This window comes from Musa acuminata, chromosome BXJ1-10, assembly GCF_036884655.1.
Source record: "Musa acuminata AAA Group cultivar baxijiao chromosome BXJ1-10, Cavendish_Baxijiao_AAA, whole genome shotgun sequence".
Lineage (NCBI taxonomy): Eukaryota > Viridiplantae > Streptophyta > Magnoliopsida > Zingiberales > Musaceae > Musa > Musa acuminata.
Window position 1 is genome coordinate 30,772,674 of NC_088336.1, and position 21,230 is coordinate 30,793,903.

At 32.2% G+C, this 21,230-nt stretch overlaps 3 protein-coding genes across 4 annotated transcripts; all 3 read left to right on the forward strand.

Moving 5' to 3' along the window:
* The first annotated feature begins 2,033 nt into the window (after positions 1–2,033).
* LOC135596143 (transcription termination factor MTERF15, mitochondrial-like) lies at positions 2,034–3,876 on the forward strand. The gene is made up of 2 exons (XM_065087995.1): positions 2,034–3,227; positions 3,324–3,876. The coding sequence occupies exons 1-2, from the start codon at positions 2,080–2,082 to the stop codon at positions 3,328–3,330; spliced, it is 1,155 nt and encodes a 384-aa protein (XP_064944067.1). The 5' UTR covers positions 2,034–2,079; the 3' UTR covers positions 3,331–3,876.
* A 4,462-nt stretch (positions 3,877–8,338) lies between these two features.
* On the forward strand, positions 8,339–9,508 carry LOC135594831 (transcription termination factor MTERF15, mitochondrial-like). The gene has a single exon (XM_065085340.1). It carries the CDS (start codon positions 8,339–8,341, stop codon positions 9,506–9,508), a length of 1,170 nt encoding a protein of 389 aa, XP_064941412.1.
* Positions 9,509–13,765: 4,257 nt separating this feature from the next.
* Positions 13,766–16,079, forward strand: LOC135596144 (uncharacterized). 2 transcript variants are annotated; one of them, XM_065087996.1, is made up of 2 exons: positions 13,766–15,046; positions 15,538–16,079. In XM_065087996.1, exon 1 carries the CDS (start codon positions 13,812–13,814, stop codon positions 15,021–15,023), a length of 1,212 nt encoding a protein of 403 aa, XP_064944068.1. In that variant the 5' UTR covers positions 13,766–13,811; the 3' UTR covers positions 15,024–15,046; positions 15,538–16,079. The 2 variants fall into 2 exon arrangements, with proteins under 2 accessions (XP_064944068.1, XP_064944069.1); XM_065087997.1 differs by having other exon boundaries at positions 15,545–16,079.
* The last annotated feature ends 5,151 nt before the right edge of the window (positions 16,080–21,230 follow it).

Genomic DNA, 21,230 nt, shown 5'->3' on the forward strand with positions numbered 1-21,230 from the left:
TTTGATCACATAAGATGAGTTATGTTTAATCACATAAGTTAGATCATACATAGTCACATAGATGGAGTTGTGTAACTATAAATATATTAGGTTATATTTGACTACATTGATTGTGTTATATTGAATCACACGAGTTGAATTATATTTGGTCACGTAGACTAGGTAATACCTAGTCACATGAGTTAGATTGTACTTGATCATACAGGCTAATTTGGTCAATCAACTTAACTAACTTTAAATCTCCAATTTGACTCATACTTATTAAATTAGATTTTAATATTTTAAAAATTATTTTAAAATATTATAAAATAATAATTAATCATAAATCTATTATTTTTCATGAATTAATTAATTTATGTTCTAAATGTAAAAATAATTAAATTCATACTCAATTGTTTAAAACATAAATTTACCTAATTAAATGAATTAAAATTATTATTAAATTAATTAATCATTTTAACATCATAATTCAATGATAATTATTTATTAATCATAAAATTGTAATTAAAATATTATTTTTGTAACATATAAATTAAAAATAATTATAATATTAAATATTTTAAAAATATAAATTAAAAATTAATAAATAAGAAAATAAAAAATTCTATTCCCCTCGTCATCAGAACCGTTTCCTCTTCAAACTAAGAAAAGATGAGCTTAAGCTCTCAAAATAATAATAATAATAATAATAATAATTTAATTTTTTTAAACTTATTTTTATACCCAAAAGATAGATTATAATATTTATCCTTTATTGTTCAAATGTAAAAATAAAATTTAAAATAGTTATTTTTAAAAATTATATAACTCATTAGTATATAAATAGATTAATAATTTAATTGATTGATAAATTTTTTAACTTGTTCAAGTAAATAGAAAATTAATTTTAATGATTTTTCTTAATCATATTATATAAACAAAAATACTAATTTAAATAAAATAATACATGATTTAGAGTAATTAATTGATGTTAGAAAATTATCGATGATTACAAAAGTCACGACTTTATTGGATTATCTTATTAAACTAATAAATTATCTACAGTCAATCAAGTTCACCTAACAATTACAAGATCTTTTGAATGTTGATAGTTGTAATTTGTTCACTATGTGAACGAATAGAGAAGATGAATTCGAGGATAAGATATAAATTCCTGAAGTTTTAGAACACCTAACATCTATAAAAGGGAAGAGTTCAGTTGAAGCATTGTGAAAACGATGTAAAAGTATAATATGAAAATGCACCGAGGAAAAAAAAAACATAATCCATCAAGACAAATTTATGGCTTTCACATGCATGCATGGCAAATAAAAAGGTCCAATTATGATCTTAAAAACATAATTTTCATGCAAAAAGAGAAATTAATGGTTCAAATAAGACATATCTTAATAAGAGTAATTTAACTTTTAACCCACGATACCTAGCCGAATCACTACAGAGTAATAAAAAACCCATAGTTATTGAAATGTGTTACTTAAAAACTCGGAGTAACTATAGTAACCATTTTCCCGTAAATTAAAATTTTATTTCCACTATATCTTTCCTTTGACTAAGAATAACATCATTAAACTTCTACCATCGATCGATAACAATGACGTACTCCCAATCTGCACGAGAGCAAAGGTCAAGAACAAAAACTTGAGAAACCAAATAATTCTTTCTTAAAAAAATTAATTTAATAAATTCATTTCAAGTTGTCAACCAATAAAATTATCAAACGTAATATCATGATTGGATCTGCGGGATATGGTATAGCTTGTGGGTTGAGTCGGACAAACTCATTGATTTCAATTTAAATCATAATTAATTTTTAAAATTTAAATTAGAATATCCTGAAATTATAATAAAAATATCTAACCATTACCATTGTGTTATTAAAACATAGTATTAACTTAAAATGTTGAATATCTATTTTATAAATTTTATTCATAAGAAAAATTTATCCATATTTTTTTTATATAAATAATTTATTCCTATAATTTTGTATTTCTTGTGCTTAGCGACGGGTTAGACGGACTACAGATAAAAGCGGATTGTTTGTATTAGGGTGCCGCTGCGGCTGCTCTCTTTCGTCCCACAATGGCGGCTGCGACGCTCCGCTCCGTGCTCCGCCGCAATAGCCTCCTGCCCTTGTTCGACACCCACCGCCTTCGAGATCTCCTCTTCTTCTCCTCCTCTGTCGACCTTGCGGCCGCCGTAGGCGGCACCATATCTCCAGATCCCCACTTCATGGTGAAATACCTCGTGAACTCCTGCGGGTTCTCCCCCTCCGAGGCAGCCAAGTTCTCTAAACCCCTTGCGCACCTCCGATCCACCGAGAAACCCGACGCCGTCCTTAACTTCATGAGATCTCAGGGCCTCGGTGGCGCCGTTATCAGGAAGGTGATATCTTGGGAACCCAATTACCTGTGCTACAACGTGGAGACGAACATCGCCCCGAAGTTTCAGTTCTTACGCGATTTGGGCCTATCGGAGTCGGATATCGTCGATGCCATCCTGAAGAACCATGGCATCCTCCTCTTCAACGTTCAGCGTTCAATCGTCCCGAAATTGGAGATGTGGGAAACTCTCTTGGGATCGAGAGAGCTCGTTCTCAAGCATCTCAAGAAGACAACGCGGTTTTTCCACTCCAGCGTTGAGAAGACATTGCATCCTAACCTAAAGTTCTTGAGGGATGAGTGCGGCATTCCTGAAGAAAGGGTCTCTGTCGTCTTGAGAAGTCACCCAAAATTAATCTCACAGAAACCAGAGTCTCTCCGAGCTTTGGTGGCGAGAGCCGATGAGCTGGGGATGCCACGGCAATCTCGGATGTTCGTGCGGACACTTGATGCTCTCCACAACGTAAGCCAAGAAAGGTTCGAGGCCAAGGTCGAGCTCATGAGGAGCTTCGGGTGGTCGGAGTCGGAGTTTTCTTCTGCAGTCAGGAAAGCACCCACCTTCTTATGCATCTCCCTCGATATGTTGCGCAGAAAAGTGGAATTTTTTATGAATGTAGTCGGGTACACCCCTTCCTTCATCGCCTCCCATCCAAATCTCTTGCTATTGAGTCTGCAGAAGACGGTAATTCCTCGGTTTCGTGTTTTGGAGATGTTGAATACGAAAGGCTTGTGGACTCGACGAGGCAAGTTTTCGTACTATGTGACATTATCAAATACAAAATTCATGGAGAAGATTGTTCTACCCTACAAAGAAAAGGTTCCTGAGCTTCTTGATATTTTTGAGAGCAGGTGAGTGTGAAGGGAAATGAGCCCTTTTATTTGGTATCAGAGGAGGATGAGAAGGGCTTAGCTGATGGTCTAACTCACATTTGAATTTCTCAACAGGAGATGAGCAGTGATTCGGCACCTTTTTCCTTGACAACGAGCTGTCTTACATCAACCACCAGCCTTGGCTACTGAGGTGCAGTCCAGTGAAAGAAATATTCCTTTGGTGTCATATGGTAGTAATGTTGTAATTGGAAGGTCTATGCAGTGGCCAACACAAAATGTCTTCCAGTTTTGCTCATTAAGGTTCATGGAAAAGTCTGTTCTTTTTTGCAAAGCAGTAAGCCCCTGGCCTGTTTGAAATCTCTGATCGATGAAGGTAGATTATTCCCCTAGTTTGAGATTTTGGAAATAGAATGCAAATGGCTTCTCTAAAAGTCTATTGAGGTGTGAGATTCTTCTTATGCGACAAGCTAGTTTAGCATTGATTATAAACCAACTTTGTTTTGTCTTATTAAATGTTTGCTCGAATCATTTTCTGATTGTGTTTGGCACACTATTGTCGGATTGTATGTGAACTGCAGGTTTTAGAATTTCTGCTTTTCTTGTCAGTTGATCGTCTATGCAAACTAGTTCTTGTGCTAATTGGAAGATTCCATTTATGTTTCTGTTATGTATTGTGATATTTGCTCGAATCATTTTATTTCTTATTTCAAGTCTTTATGTTGTCGATGTGGTCCATGTTTCCCGCATCATGAACCGCGTGGCCCATTGACTGGTCAATCTCGGAAGGACTGTAAATTCTCTTTGTTTTTTTGGGTCTTGTAATGATAGATCAGTCTAGCTCAGTATCTAATCCACTTTAATCTTTATTGAAATTTCTCCGTTTTCGGTAAAAAAAAACAAAAACTCTAACATGCAAACTAACATGTAAGATCAGAAGGTTTAAAAGTGGCAATTAAATGTGTATTGCAAGATTCTGTAATTGGCTTTAGTTGTTGTTGTAGAGTTTATGATCATTTACATCACTAGTATTTCTGATTTTTATGCACACTATTTTGACCCGTTCTCAACTAGTATTTTTCTGGCTATCGATGCCTTTGTGCATGTATTCGGTATCTCATTTCAGATAGGGTCATAAGATCATCACTCATCTTTATCAATGCGCGAAATGTGTTTTGGATTTTGATATTAGTTGTTCCATCTTTATTCTTTATGTCTTGGATAATAACATCCCAAATCGTTATGTCAATACAAGTCTCAATTTGATCAGACAGACATTAATGAAATGAATTTATGGAAGGAACTGAGAAAAGTAGAATTCATAAATTTAAATAAGACAAGTAATCAAAGCAAAAATATTCACTTATATCATGTTAATGAACCACTGCAACGTGAACATACAACAACATGAGCATTTTCAAACAAAAGATAGGATATTTATGGATAAACACGAAGTTGGCATGTATAGATTCCCGATTGAAATGTGGTCTGCTATAATTAACAGGTGTTATGTTACAGATATACTATATTGGTGTACAGTGAATTTTAATTAAATATTATATAATCCATGATCAACTTCAATCGAGCTTTTTTTTCTTTTTACGAGTCATAAATACTATTCAAGGCATATTAATTTAAACAAAAGAAATCAAGTTTTGAAGGATCATATGATTGGTTTTTTTTTCCAAATCTGGTGCAACAATAATTTTTTTTGGATCAAATAAATGATTAATTTTATATCTTTATAAAGATACAAAATCATATAAATATTTTGTAGATCACTTAATCCATAATTTTGATATAAATAATTTATTACAGTAATTTTTATTCCTATGAATAGTGAAAGACAATCATTAGAATTATGATATTCTTATGGATGCTCTCCTTTATCTAGTTACAATGCTCGGCTCCTACTTTCATCGTGATAACCTCTTGTCATTATTCAAAACTTATCGTATTCGAGGTCTCCTCTTCTTTTATTTTATCGTCGATTGATTAAGATTATGTTTAGATTAAATTAGTTAACAAGAAAATGATGATTGAGTTTTGCCTAACCGTAGGTGTTATATCGTATTTGACCATATTAATTGAGTTATGTTGAATCATGAGTTGGATTATACTTAACTACATGAACTAAGTTATACTTAGTCATATGAGTTAGATTGTACTTAACTATATAGATTGATTTGATCAATCAACTTACATTAAATCATTAATTTAACTCATCTTATTAAATTATATCATAATATTTTAAAATAATAATTAACCTTAAATCTATTCTTTTTCAAGAATTAACTAATTTAGATTCATAAATTTAAATTTAAAACTAATTAAATTATACAAATTTATACATAATTTTTTAAAACATAAATATGTCTAATTAAATAAATTATAATTATTATTCAATTAAGTAATTATTTTAACATCATAATTCCATAATCATTATTTATTAATCATAATATTTTAAAATTAAATATTAATTTGCATCATATTAATTAAAAATTCTACTATTTAATATTTTAAAATATAAATAAAAAATGATAATAAAGAAAATAAAGAATCATACTCGTCCTTGCAATCCTGTCATCAAAATTTTTTTTTTCTTAATCCTCCGTCCAACTTCTAAGCTTGAGGGAGGAATTAACGTGGAGTAGAAGACGAACTCTTCTCGATAGATAAATAATATTTTTGTTTTACTTTCATACAAAACTGGATTGTAATATTAATTTTACATTGTTCTCATACAAAAATAAAATTTAAAATATTTGCTTTCTAAGAATCATATCACACATTAGAAAATAAATCAATTAATAATTTAATAAATCGATAAAATTCTTAATTTATTCATATAAAAAATAATTTTAATTAGTTTAAAGTATATTAAATAAATAAATTAAATATAATAAATATATGATTTATAATAATTAATTTATGTTAAGAAAAAAAAATCTATGATTACAAAAATCTTGAAGTTTCAGAACACCTAACATCTATAAAGGGAAGAGTTGAGCTGAAGTGGTTACTGGAAAAAATGGTTACTGGTTCAAGTAAAAGACATCTGTAATTAAGTAATTTAACTTTTAATCCACAACGCTAAGCTGAATCACTACATAATAAGAGTCGCCAGAAATTCACAGTTATTAAAACAATTTGCTATAAAAAATAAAAATCAGACACGAAGTAACTTCAGCTTATTAAAAAGAAAAATGAAAAATGAGAAGTAGAGAGGTCATCTTTTCCCCTCGAAATCAACTCCATACGTGGCAGGGAACTCCAAGATATCCTTGTCTAAATATCATCGATAAATATCACACACACACACATATATATTATTGTAATTTATTTATACATCAAAATAAAAGTTAAAAATAATCATAGGTTTTATTCATAAACATAATAATATAAACTCAAAAATAAACATTCAACTTTTGGTCTATTTTTTATTAAAATCTAGTCTAAGGTTGCTTTGAAAAAAAGAAACCGAAATTTTTTTAACAATATTAAGTTGTAACACCTTATAACGTAAATACATATCAAAAAGTCAATTATCCAATTGATCGTATATTAAATTCCCGAATGAGTACTCTCCAAATAGTAAATGGAGAGACTTCATTTTATTAGATGATTTTATGTTCTTTGGATATGAATGAACCTATATCGCACTCTCAACAATTGATGAAGTGATATTCCTCACTTATCAAAGTGAGGATATATTCCTCACAATAACAAATAGATAGAGGAACCATCATATCTCACATCCCACTAATTTTTGAAAGAAATCACTCTACTTGTCCTTGTTAAGGCAACAAAATCATCGTATACCGATCATTTTCCATATCGAGATAAAATAATATATTAAAATATTTTTAATTTATTTTTTAAAAATATTATTAATATAAAAATAATATCAATTAGTCATTAATTGATTTGAACCCTAGTTCAATTGATCTAATTGGATTGGATTTAATTTTTATTTAATTAATCTAAACTATCTTAGACTTAATATAATTTATATTATATTTAATTTAATTTATATTAAATAGATTTAAATAAATTAAATCAGTTCAGAGTCACCTTCAATCGATTTAAATTTATCGATCGAACACAAATGAAATAAAGTAAAATAATAAGTTAGATTGTATAGTAAGAGAATAGGTTAAGTTAGTTGATGTACTAATCATGTACATCGTATACGATAATGTATATATCATATCAGGCTATGTAGCCTATGAACTAATCATGTACACTACATATGATTGTCCTTGGATCAGATTAAGTGACTAACCAAGCTTAGCCTATTCGTTGGGTCTAATCTCCGGGTTGTAGTTTAGCTTGTGAGTATAGCCTAATTTTCTAAGTAGATTTTAACCTAAATCATAATTAATTTTTTAATTTTAAACTATAGCATCATGAAATTATAATCAAAACATGAAACTATTACAATTGAGTCATTAAAATATAATAAATAGTAATAGATTAAAAATACAAAATTACATTAAAGGGAAAATAATATTTTTACTCAACTATTATACAAATCTAATATAAATTGAATATTACAACTAGTATGTTGCAAGATAAAAATTTTAAAAATTATTGTAGTATGAATAATTATAATATATTAAATCCAAAAATAAAATTTTAAATATTTGGATGAATATAATAAAATTTTAGAAACTATATATAGCATGAATAATAAATAATAATAATTTTTTTTTTAAATATAGACGCGCCTACCTCTCTTATTCTGATTTGACGTAGTGAAAAATTAAGAAAAGGAATTGCCCCTATTAAATAAAAAGAGTCGAGCCTTCCAAGGTAATAAATATTTTATTTTTTATATATTTATTTAATTAATTAATAAAAAATAATATCACTTAACTTAAAATATTGAATATTTATTTTATAATTTTTATTCATAAGAAAAGAAAGTAAATAATTGTACTTAAACTGAAAGATTTAAGGACAGATGAAACCTGTCAAATTAGTATTTTAAGATCATTTTATCCATATTTTTTATATAAATAATTTATTACTATAATTTTGTATTTCTTGTGCATAGCGAAGGTTATACACACTACGTATAAGGAGGGTGGTTGTAATTAGGGTGCCGCTGCTGTTGCTCTCGTCCCACAATGGCTGCTGCTCCGCTCCGCTCCGTACTCCGCCGCAATGGCCTTCTGCCCTTGTTCGAAACCTGCCGCCTTCGAGATCTCCTCTTCTTCTCCTCCTCTGTCGACCCTGCCGCAGCCGTAGGCGGCACCATATCTCCAGATCCCCACTTCATGGTGGAATACCTCGTGAACTCGTGTGGGTTCTCCCCCTCCGAGGCAGCCAAGTTCTCTAAACCCCTTGCGCGCCTCCGATCCACCGAGAAACCCGACGCCGTCGTTAACTTCATGAGATCTCAGGGCTTCGACGGTGCCGGTATCAGGAAGGTGATATCTTTGAAACCAAATTACCTATGCGTGAACGTGGAGAAGAACTTTGCGCCGAAGTTTCAGTTCTTACGCGATTTGGGCCTATCGGAGTCAGATATCGTCGATGCCATCCTGAAGAACCATGGCATCCTCCTCTTCAACGTTCAGCGTTCCATCGTCCCCAAATTGGAGATGTGGGAAAGTCTCTTGGGATCGAGAGAGCTCGTTCTCAAGCATCTCAAGAAGACAAGACGGTTTTTCTTCTCCAGCGTTGAGAAGACAGTGCATCCTAACCTAAAGTTCTTGAGGGATGAGTGCGGCATTCCTGAAGAAAGGGTCTCTGTCGTCTTGAGAAGTCACCCACAATTAATCTCAAGGAAACCAGAGTCTCTCCGAGCTTTGGTGGCGAGAGCCGATGAGCTGGGGATGCCACGACAATCTCGGATGTTCGTGCGGACACTTGATGTTCTCCATATGGTAAGCAAAGAAAGGTTCGAGGCCAAGTTCGAGCTCATGAGGAGCTTCGGGTGGTCGGAGTCGGAGTTTTCTTCTGCAGTCAGGAAAGCACCCACCTTCTTATGCATCTCCCTCGATATGTTGCGCAGAAAAGTGGAATTTTTTATCAATATGGTCGGTTACACCCCTTCCTTCATCGCCGACAAATCAAATCTCTTGCTATTTTGTCTGCAGAAGAGGGTAATTCCTCGGTTTCGTGTCACAGAGATGTTGAAATCGAAAGGATTGTTGACTGGACAAGCCAAGTTTCCATACATTCTCGCATTATCAGATACCAAATTCTTGGAGAAGTTTGTTCTCCCTCACAAAGAAAATGTTCCTGAGCTGCTCGATATTTTGAGAGTTGAGGGCGTGTGTAAAGGAAAATGATACCTTTCATTTGGTATCGGAGGCTGAGAAAGGGCTTAGCTGATGGTCATTCAATCCGACTCAACATGGACAATCTAAGTTGCACTGGGTTGATAAGGAGTCACCAGCTTTAGTGCTAACTATGCTCTTCTGAAATGTCTTCAACCTCCTTTGGAATTGCTAAAGTTTTACCGCATCAACAAACTATTGCATGCCTCCATAGGCTTCTGCTCGTCCACGCTTTGTGATTCCAGTTGCAGATCTGTTCATTCTTGGATTTGGTGGATGCAACTTCTCATCATCATAGCTGAAGCTTCTGCTCCACTTGAAAGCCTTCAGAAGGCTGCACAACTAAATATCTCCAACATCTTTATCGAGCTAATTCGCTTGGAGTTAGTCGATTCGTTGGTTCCTTAAGAATATTTTGGATGTCATTTTATTTCTTATTTCAAGTCTTTATGTTGCCGATGTGGTCCATGTTTCCCGCATCATGAACCGCGTGGCCCATTGGCTAGTCAATCTCGGAAGGGCTGTAAATTCTCTATTTTTTTTTTGGGTCATAGATCAGTCTATCTCAGTATCTAATCCACTTTAATCTTTATTGAAATTTATCCTTTTACGGTAAAAAAAAACTATAACATGCAAACTAACATGTAAGCTTAGAAGGTTTAAAAGTAGTGACGATTAAATGTGTATTGCAAGATCATGTAATTGGCTTTAGTTTTTGTTGTAGAGTTTATGATTATTTACATCACTAGTATTTCAGATTTATGCACACTATCTTGGCCCGTATCTCAACCAGTTTTTTTCAGGCTATCCGTGCCTTTTTACATGTATTCAGTATTCAGTATCTCATTTCTGATAGGATCATTAGATCATCACTCATCTCTATCAATGGGTGAATTGTGTTTTGAATTTTGATATCAGTTGTTCTATCTTTATTTTTTATTCTTTATGTCTTGGATAATAATGTCTCAAATCTTTATGTCATCACAAGTCTCAATTTTGGTCAGACAAACATTAATGAAATGAATATATGGAATATGGAAGGAACTGAGAAAAGTAGAATTCATAAATTTAAATAAGACAAGGAATCAAAGCAAAATTATGCACTTATATATCATGTTAATGAACCGATACAACGTGAACATACAACGACATACGCATTTTCAAACAAGGATAGGGTATTTATGGATGATCACGAAGTTGGAATGTGTAGATTGATGTCTTCAGATTGAAATGTGGCCTGCTATAATTAACAAGTGTTATTTTACAGATATAGTATATTGATGTACAGACAATTTTAATTAAATATCATATTATCCATCATCAACTTCAATCGTGCTTTTTTTTTTTTTTGGAATTTTTACGAGTCATAAATACTATTCAAAGCATATTAATTTAAACACAAGAAATCAAGTTTTGAATTATCATAAGATTGTTTTTTTTTTAATTCTGTGCAACAATAAATTATTTTTGGATCAAATAAATGAATAATTTTATATATTTATAAAGATACAAAATCATCTAAATATTTTATAGATCATTTTATCCATAATTTTGATATAAATAATTTATTACAATAATTTTTGTTCCTCATGCATAGCGAATAGCAACAGTTGAAATTATGATGCCCTTGTGGATGCTCTCCTTTATCCTCAATAATCATAACCCTTGGCTTCTCTTTTAATCATGATAATCTCTTATCATTATTTAAAGTTTATTCGTTGTCTCCTTTTTTTTTTTTTATCGTCAATCGATTAAGATCATGTTTAAATCAAATTAGTTAACAGAAAGACGATTGAGTTTTCCTTAACTGTACGTGTTGTATCGTATCTGACTATATGAATTGAGTTATATTGAATCATATGAGTTGGATTATACTTAACCACATTGACTGGGTTCACATGAGTTAGGTTGGACTTGACTACATAGGTTGGTTTGATTAGTCAATTTACATTGAATCCTCAATTTAACTCATCTTATTAAATTATATTTTAAATTTTTAAAAATATATTAAAATAATAATTAACCTTAAATCCATTCTATTTCATGAATTAACTAATTTAGATTCATAATTTTAAATTTAAAAGTAATTAAATTATACAAATACATACATAATTTTTTAGACATAAATATGTCTAATTTAAATAAATTAGAATCATTATTAAATTAACTAATTATTTTAAAATCACAATTCAATAATAATTATTTATTAATCATAATATTTTAAAATTAGAAGATTATTTTACATCGTGTATATATATATATATATATATATATATATATAGTTTTACGATATTAACTTAGAGTTAAATCATGACCACATAATATAAATCATATAAATTGAGTCTTATATAATCAAATTATACTTGATCATATAAGTTAAATTATATTTGATTATATGAATTAAGTCATATCTAACTATATAAGTTTGGTTATATTTAGTCACTTATGTTAAGTCATACATAATCAGATGAATTTGATCATGTCTAATCACACGGGCTAAATCATGCTTGATCATATGTAATGTATTATGCTTAGTCGTACTAGCTGAGTTATACCTCATCATATTTGTTAAGTCATAACTATTAAATGAGTTAGACAATGGTTGGCCACATTTGATGCGTTATGTTTAAACATATAAGTTAGATCATACGTCAGATAGATTGAGTAATGTTATATTATATTTGATTATATGGATTGTGTTATGTTGAATCACATCAATTCAATCATATTTGACTACGTAGACCGAGTGATACTTAGTCACACGAGTTAGATTGTACTTCACTACATAAGTTAATTTGGTCAATCAACTTAACTAAGATTAAATATCAAATTTGACTCATACTTGTTAAATTAGATTTTAACATTTTAAAAAATACTTTAAAATGTTATAAAAATAATAAGTAATCATAAATCTATTATTTTTCATGAATTAACTAATTTAGATTTATGTTCCAAATTTAAAAGTAATTAAATCTAAAAATTCATACTTAATTGTTTAAAACATAAATACACTTTCGATGATCATTATTTATTAATAATAAAAGATAAATAATAATTTTAATAATTTTCTTAATCATATTATATAAATAAAAATACTAATTTAAATAAAGTAATATATGATTTAAAGTAATTAATCGATGTTAGAAAATTATCGATGATTACAAAAGTCACGACTTTATTAGATGATCTGCATGATTATTAAATTAATAAATTATCTGTAGTCAATCAAGCTCACCTAATAATTACAAGATCTTTTGAACGTTGATAGTTACAATTTGTTCACTATGTAATCAAACAGAGAAGACAAAATCCAGAATAAGCTACAAGTTCCTGAAGTTTCAGAACACCTAACATCTGTAAAAGGGAAGAGTTGAGATGAAGCATTATGAAAACGATGTAAAAGTATAACATGAAAATGCATCAAGGAAAAAAAATAATATAATTCATCAAGAAAAATTCAGATCATAAAGGGCGTTCTTTCACATGCGGCAAACAAAAAGGTTCAATCGTGGTTTTAAAAACATAATTGCCATGCAAAAAGAAAAATTAATGGTTCAAGTAAAACATATCTAATTTAACTTTTAACCCACCATAGCAAACAGAATCACTACACAGTAGGTAGGAATAATTAGAAACCTATAATTATTGAAATGTGTTACTTAAAAAATCAGAATAACTCCGATCACCTTTTTCTACATAAATCATCTTTTCCCCGTAAACAAAAAATTTATTTCCAATATATCTTTTCGTAACTAAGAATAACACCAGTAAACTTCTGTCATATATCGGTAACAATGACATACTTCCCATTTGCATGAGACCAAAGGTCAAGAACAAAAACCTAAGAAACCAAATAATTATTTATTTAAAAAATCAATTTAATAAGTTCAACATATTAGTTTGACGGATGGATCTAATATGTGGGTTGTATTATAGATTGAGTCTGTACACTGATTGATTTCAATTCAAATCATAATTACTTTTTTTTAATTTTAAATTATACTATCATTAAATTATAATGAAAACATCTGAGTGTCTTATTAAAACATAATATTAACTTAAAATATTGAATATCTATTTTCTAAATTTTATTCATAAGAAAACAGTTAAATAATTAAACTTAAACTGAAAGATTTGATTACAAATGAAACGGTCAAAATAGTATCTTGTAGATCACTTTATCTATTTTTTTGATATAAATAATTTATCCTTTAATTTTGTATTTCTTGTGCTTAGCGAAGGGCTATACACACTGCAGATATAAGCGGGTCGTTTGTCTTAGGGTGCCGCTGCGACTGCTCTCTTTCGTCCCACAATGGCGGCTGCGACGCTCCGCACGGTACTCCGCCGCAATAGCCTTCTGCCCCTGTTCGAAACCTGCCGCCTTCGAGATCTCTTCTTCTTCTCCTCCTCTGTCGACCTTGCCGCCGCTGTAGGCGTCACCACATCTCCTGATCCCCACTTCATGGTGGAATACCTCGTGAACTCCTGCGGGTTCTCCCCCTCCGAGGCAGCCAAGTTCTCTAAACCCCTTGCGCACCTCCGATCCACCGAGAATCCCGACGCCGTCCTTAACTTCATGAGATCTCAGGGCTTCGACGGCGCCGGTATCAGAAAGTTGATATCTTTGAAACCAAATTACCTATGCGCGAACGTGGAGAAGAAGTTGGCCCCGAAGTTTCAGTTCTTACGCGATTTGGGCCTATCGGAGTCGGACATCGTCGATGCCATCCTGAAGAACCATGGCATCCTCCTCTTCAACGTTCAGCGTTCCATCGTCCCCAAATTGGAGATGTGGGAAAGTCTCTTGGGATCGAGAGAGCTCGTTCTCAACCATCTCAAGAAGACAGGATGGTTTTTCTCCTCCAGCGTTGAGAAGACGTTGCATCCTAACCTAAAGTTCTTGAGGGATGAGTGCGGCATTCCTGAAGAAAGGGTCTCCGTCGTCTTGAGAAGTCACCCACAATTAATCTCACGGAAACCAGAGTCTCTCCGAGCTTTGGTGGCGAGAGCCGATGAGCTGGGGATGCCACGGCAATCTCGGATGTTCGTGCGGACACTTGATGCTCTCCTCATGGTAAGCAAAGAAAGGTTCGAGGCCAAGGTCGAGCTCATGAGGAGCTTCGGGTGGTCGGAGTCGGAGTTTTCTTCTGCACTCAGGAAAGCACCCACCTTCTTATGCATCTCCCTCGATATGATGCGCAGAAAAATGGAATTTTTTATCAATGTAGTCGGGTACACCCCTTCCTTCATCGCCTCCCAACCAACTATCTTGCTATATAGTCTGCAGAAGAGGGTCATTCCTCGGTTTCATGTGACGGAGATGTTGAAATCGAAAGGATCGTGGACTGGACAATGCAAGTTTGTATGGATTCTTATAATGTCAGATACCAAATTCATGGAGAAGTTTGTTCTCCCTCACAAAGAAAATGTCCCTGAGCTGCTTGATATTATGAGAGTTGCTGGCGCGTGTAAAAGAAATGATACCTTTCATTTGGCATCGGAGGATGAGAAAGGGCTTAACTGATTGTCTGATTTGTGACGACGAAGGTATATTATTCCCCTAATTTGAGATTTTGGAAATTTTATGCAAAGAACTTATCTAAAGGTGTATTGAGGTGTGGGATATTTCTTTTATGACAAGCTAGATTTGCATTGATTATAAATCAAATTTGTTCTGTCTTACTGATTATTAGCTTAAATTCTTTTCTGATTGTCTTTGGCGTAGTATTGTTGGTTTGTATGTAAACTGCATGTTTTAAAAATTCTACATAACAGTCCAACTGAGATGACCTTTGGATCTATGGAAGGGACTTTTGGCTTTTGTCCAAATTAATTCCTATTCCAGATTGAAGAGTCATATTTCAGATCAAGTTATGCAGCAAGTATATACAAAATATCACCAAAGATCACAGGAAGTTGCTGAGTAGTAGTTGCTCTAACGATTTAAGTGGCTGAAAAACACTTAAACTTCTTTGCAAACCTATTTATTTATGTAGTACTTGGAATATTCAAATTTGATTGATGCATTGTAATATTAGTATGCAGTGGCTTCAATGGAATTTGAAAGACCAGTTGCACTGGGTTGATCAGGAGTCACCAGCTCTTCTGAAATGTCTTCAACCGCCTTTGGAATTGCTAAAGCTTTTCTCGCATCAACAAACTCTTGCATGCCTCCATAGGCTTCTGCTCGTCCACTCTTTGTGATTCCAGGTGCAGATCTCTTCATTCTTGGAGTTCATTCTTGGATTCGGTGGATGCAACTTCTCATCATCCTAGCTGAAGCTTCTGCTCCACTTGAAAGCCTTCAGAAGGCTGCACAACTAAATTTCTCTAACATCTTTATCGAACTAATTGCCTTGAGTTAGTCAATTCGCTGGTTCCTTAAGAATATTTTGGGTGTCATTTTATTTCTTATTTCAAGTCTTTATGTTGTCGATGTGGTCCATGTTTCCCTCATTATGAACCGTGTGGCCCATTGTCTAGTCAATCTAGGAAGGGCTGTAAATTCTCTGTTTTTTTGGGTCTTGTAATGATAGATCAGTCTATCTCAGTATCTAATCCGCTTTAATCTTTATTGAAATTTCTCCTTTTTTGGTGAAAAAAAAACAAAAACTCTAACATGCAAACTAACATGTAAGCTCAGAAGGTTTAAAAGTGACAATTAAATGTGTATTGCAAGATCCTGTAATTGGCTTTAGTTCTTGTTGTAGAGTTTATGATCATTTACATCACTAGTATTTCTGATTTATGCACACTATCTTGACCCGTTTCTCAACCAATTTTTTTCTGGCTATCCGTGCCTTTTTTGTATGTATTCTGTATCTCATTTCTGATTGGATCATTAGATCATCACTCATCTCTATCAATGCGTGAATTGTGTTTTGAATTTTGATATCAGTTGTTCCATCTTTATTCTTTATTCTTTGTCTTGGATAATAATGTCTCAAATCTTTACGTTAACACAAGTCTTAATTTTGGTCAGACAGACATTAATGAAATGAATATATGGAAGGAACTGAGAAAAGTAGAATTCATAAATTTAAATAAGACGAGAAATCAAAACAAAATTATGCACTTATATATCATGTTAATGAACCGATGCAACGTGAACATACACGTATAAGATTGATGTCTTCAGATTGAAATGTGGCCTGCTATAATTAACAAGTGTTATTTTACAGATATAGTATATTGATGTACAGTCAATTTTAATTAAATATCATATAATCCATCATCAACTTCAATCGAGCTTTTTTTCTTTTAATTTTTACGAGTTATAAATTCTATTCAAGGCATATTAATTTAAACAAAAGAAATCATGAAGGATTATATGATTGGTTTTTTATTCACATTTGGTGCAACAATAAATTATTATTGGATCAAATAAATGAATAATTTTATATCTTTATAAAGATACAAAATCATATAAATATTTTGTAGATCACTTTATCCATAATTTTGATATAAATAATTTATTACAGTAATTTTTATTCATATGCATAGTGAAGGACAACCGTTAGAAGTATGATACCCGGATGCTCTCCTTTATCTAGTCATAATGGTCGGCTCCTCCTTTCACCGTGATAACCTTTTGTCATTATTCAAAACCTATTGTTCGAGGTCTCATTTTCTTTTATTTTATCGTCGATTGATTAAGATTATGTTTAGATCAAATAAGTTAACAAGAAAATGACGATTGAGTTTTGGCTAACTGTAGGTGTTGTATCGTATCTGACCATATGAATTGAGTTATGTTGAATCATATGAGTTTGAATTATACTTAACTATATGAACTATGTTATACTTAATCACATGAGTTAGGTTGTGCTTGACTGCATAGATTGATTTGACCAATCAACTTACATTAAATCATTAATTTAACTCATATTATTAAATTATATCATAATATTTTTAAAAAATATTTTAAAATAATAATGAACCTTAAATCTATTCTTTTTCAAGAATTAACTAATTTAGATTCATAATTTTAAATTTAAAACTAATTAAATTATACAAATTCATACATAATTTTTTTAAAGCATAAATGTCTAATTAAATAAATTATAATTATTAATAAATTAACTAATTATTTTAACATCATAATTCCATAATCATTATTTATTAATCATAATATTTTAAAATTAAAATATTATTTTGCATCATATTAATTAAAAAAATCTACTATTAAATATTTTAAAATATAAATAAAAAATGATAATAAAGAAAATAAAGAATCCTACTCGTCCTTGCAATCCTGTCATCAAATTTTTTTTTTCTTAATCCTTCATCCAACTTCTAAGAGGGGAGAATTAACGAGGAGCAGTAGAAAGACGAACTCTTCTCGATAGATAAATAATATTTTTATTTTACTTTCATACAAAAATGGATTGTAATATTAATTTTACATTGTCCACACACAAAAATAAAATTTAAAATATTTGCTTTCTAAGAATCATATCACACATTAGAAAATAAATCGATTAATAATTTAATAAATCGATAAAATTCTTAATTTATTCACATAATAAAAAATAATTTTAATTAGTTTAAAGTATATTAAATAAAAATAAATTAAATATAATAATATATGATATATAATTAATTAATTTATGTTAAGAAAAAATATCTATGATTACAAAAATCTTGAAGTTTCAGAACACCTAACATTTATAAAAGGGAAGAGTTGAGCTGAAGCATTACGAGAAAAAAAAAAAAGTTCAAAAGTGGTGCAGAAACAAACATAATAGCCATGCAAAAATGGTTACTGGTTCAAGTAAAAGACATCTGTAATTAAGTAATTTAACTTTTAATCCACAACGCTAAGCTGAATCACTACATAATAAGAGTCGCCAGAAATCCACAGTTGTTAAAACAAGTTGCTATAAAAAATAAAAATCAGACACGAAGTAACATCAGCTTATTAAAAAGAAAAATGAAAATGAGAAGTAGAGAGATCATCTTTTCCCCTCGACATCAACTCCATACGTGGCAGGGAACTCCAAGATATCCTTGTCTATATATATATATATATATATATATATATATATATATATATATATTTATATATATATATTGTTGAATATCGGATTTTGATGATGAAGTTAATTGTCATTTGTTATCTAATCTATATGTTGAGATAAATGTGCAGGATTAACTACGATTAAAGTAAGATATGCAGCAGGAGTTGCGCCGGAGTCAAGACAATGATCACATTGGGAGTTCGAGAGTTCGACGGAAGTTCGGACAATCGTCGGAGGTTCTGCGGGAACAAATCCGAGAAGTCCATGAGCTTGCCAAAGAAGCTCGTCGGAACTCGCCAAGTGGATCGTCGCAAGTCCATGAGTTTGCCGGAAGTCCACAGGAGCATCACCGAGTGTTCATCGGATGATCGACGGAAGTTCACCGGAAGCTCGCTGGAAGAAGCGATTGACGCACCGGAGCAAGTTGCAGTAAATGTCTTAGGAAATATCGTAGTTAGCACAATGATTAAGTTGGAAATGGGAGGTGATCCCATTAACTTAATCTTGGGGCAATTGGGCCCTTGAAAAACTCAAATTGGGCCGAATGGATCAACCCATTCGGACCCTGATTTCTGCCAGGCGGTTGAACTGCCCAAGCCAGGAGGTGGCACCGCTTGGGCTAAGTCTCCGAGCAAGACTGGGCAGTGCAACCGCCCCAGCCAGGAGGTGGCACCGCTTGGGCTTAGTCTCCGAGCGAGACTGGGCGGTGCAACCTCCCCTGATAGGAGGTGGCATTGCTTGAGCTCGGTCTTCGAGCTCTAGCAGGAGGTGCAACCGCCTCAGTCAGGCGGTGCGGTTGCACCGCCTGAGCTCGATCTTCGAGCTTTGGCAGTAGGTGCAACCGCCCCTAACAGAGGTGGCACCGCCCAGAGGCTCAGTCTTCGAGCTCTGCCAGGCGGTGCAATCGCCTCAGTCAGGAGGTGCAACCGCCAGATCCCGGAATTCCAAGAATTGACAGTTTTGAGCTCCAAATTCAAACTGAATTGGGGCCTATAAATACCCTACCCTTTCAGCACTGAAAGGGCACTCAACATACACCAAAATTCTGATCTTGTTCTGTGATTTTTAGAGCTCAAAATTGTTGTAAAGGCCAAAAGTTCTTCTCCCTCTTTTCTTCTAAATTCTGAGTTTTAAAGAGAGAGAGAAAATTATGTAAGGGTTGTCTCCTAAGCCCGTCAAAAGGAGTGAAACTGTAAAAGGGTGGTTGGCCTTCGCCTATTGAAGGAAGGCCTTTAGTTGACGTCGGTGACCTCGTCGGTGGAGGAAGCCAAAAGTGGAGTAGGTTAAGATTGACCGAACCACTCTAAATCTCGGTTTGCATTTACTTTGAGCATATTATCTTTACTGCAAACCTCCTCAAAAGCTTACTGCTTCTGCGCATATACGATCAGGTTTCAAGCTTTGCACTTTCCGAATCGGCGTTTAGACGTAAATCAGTTTTTTCGTACAATCATCATATTTCAGTTTGCGTTTACGTTTTGATTTCTATCATAACTGCAAACTGCCTTTATATCCTTGCTTAAACTGCATCTCGCTTAATCAAGTGATTTACGAATCAGCATTTAAACGTAAATCAGTTTCTTCGTACGAATATCGTATTTCAGTTTGCGCCTACTATCTGATTTGAATCGTAACTGTAAACTGCATTTATATCTTTACTGCATCTCGCTTAATCAAAAGTTAAAGTGATTTACGAATCGGTTTTCTTACCGAAATCACTTTTATCGAACGAACGCAGTTTTTATTTTAATCGTAAAAGGTTTCATAAACATAATAATATAAACTCAAAAATAAACATTCAACTTTTGGTCTGTTTTTTATTAAAATCTAGTCTAAGGTTGCTTTGAAAAAAAAAATCGAAATTTTTTTAACAATATTAAGTTGTAACACCTTATAACATAAAAACATATCAAAAAGTCAATTATCCAATTCATTGTATATTAAATTCCCAAATGAGTACTCTCCAAATAGTAAATGGAGAGAATTCATTTTATTAGATGATTTTATGTTCTTTGGATATGAACGAACCCATATCGCACTCTCAACAATTGATGAAGTGATATTCCTCACTTATCAAAGTGAGGATATATTCTTCACAATAACAAATAGATAGAGGAACCATCATATCTCACATCCCACTAATTTTTGAAAGAAATCACTCTACCTGCCCTCGTTAAGGCAACAAAATCATCATATACCGATCATTTTCCATATCGAGATAAAATAATATATTAAAATATTTTTAATTTATCTTTTTAAATATTATTAATATAAAAATAATATCAATTAGTCATTAATTGATTTGAACCCTAGTTCAATTGATCTAATTGGATCGGATTTAATTTTTTATTTAATTAATCTAAAACTATCTTAGACTTAATATAATTTAGATTAGATTTAATTTAATTTACGTTAAATAGATTTAAATAAATTAAATCTGTTTAGAGTCACCTTCAATCGATTTAAATTTATCAAATTAGATTTCGCTCAATCGAACACAAATGAGATAAAGTAAAGATAATAAGTTAGATTGTATAGTAATATAATAGGTTAAGTTAGTCTATATACTAATCAGTTGCATTGTATATGACCATGCATATAACATACTAAGCTATGTAGCCTATGAACTAACCATGTACACTACATATGATTGTCCATGTTGGGACAGATTAAGTGACTAACCAGGCTTAGCCTGTTCGTTGGGTCTAATC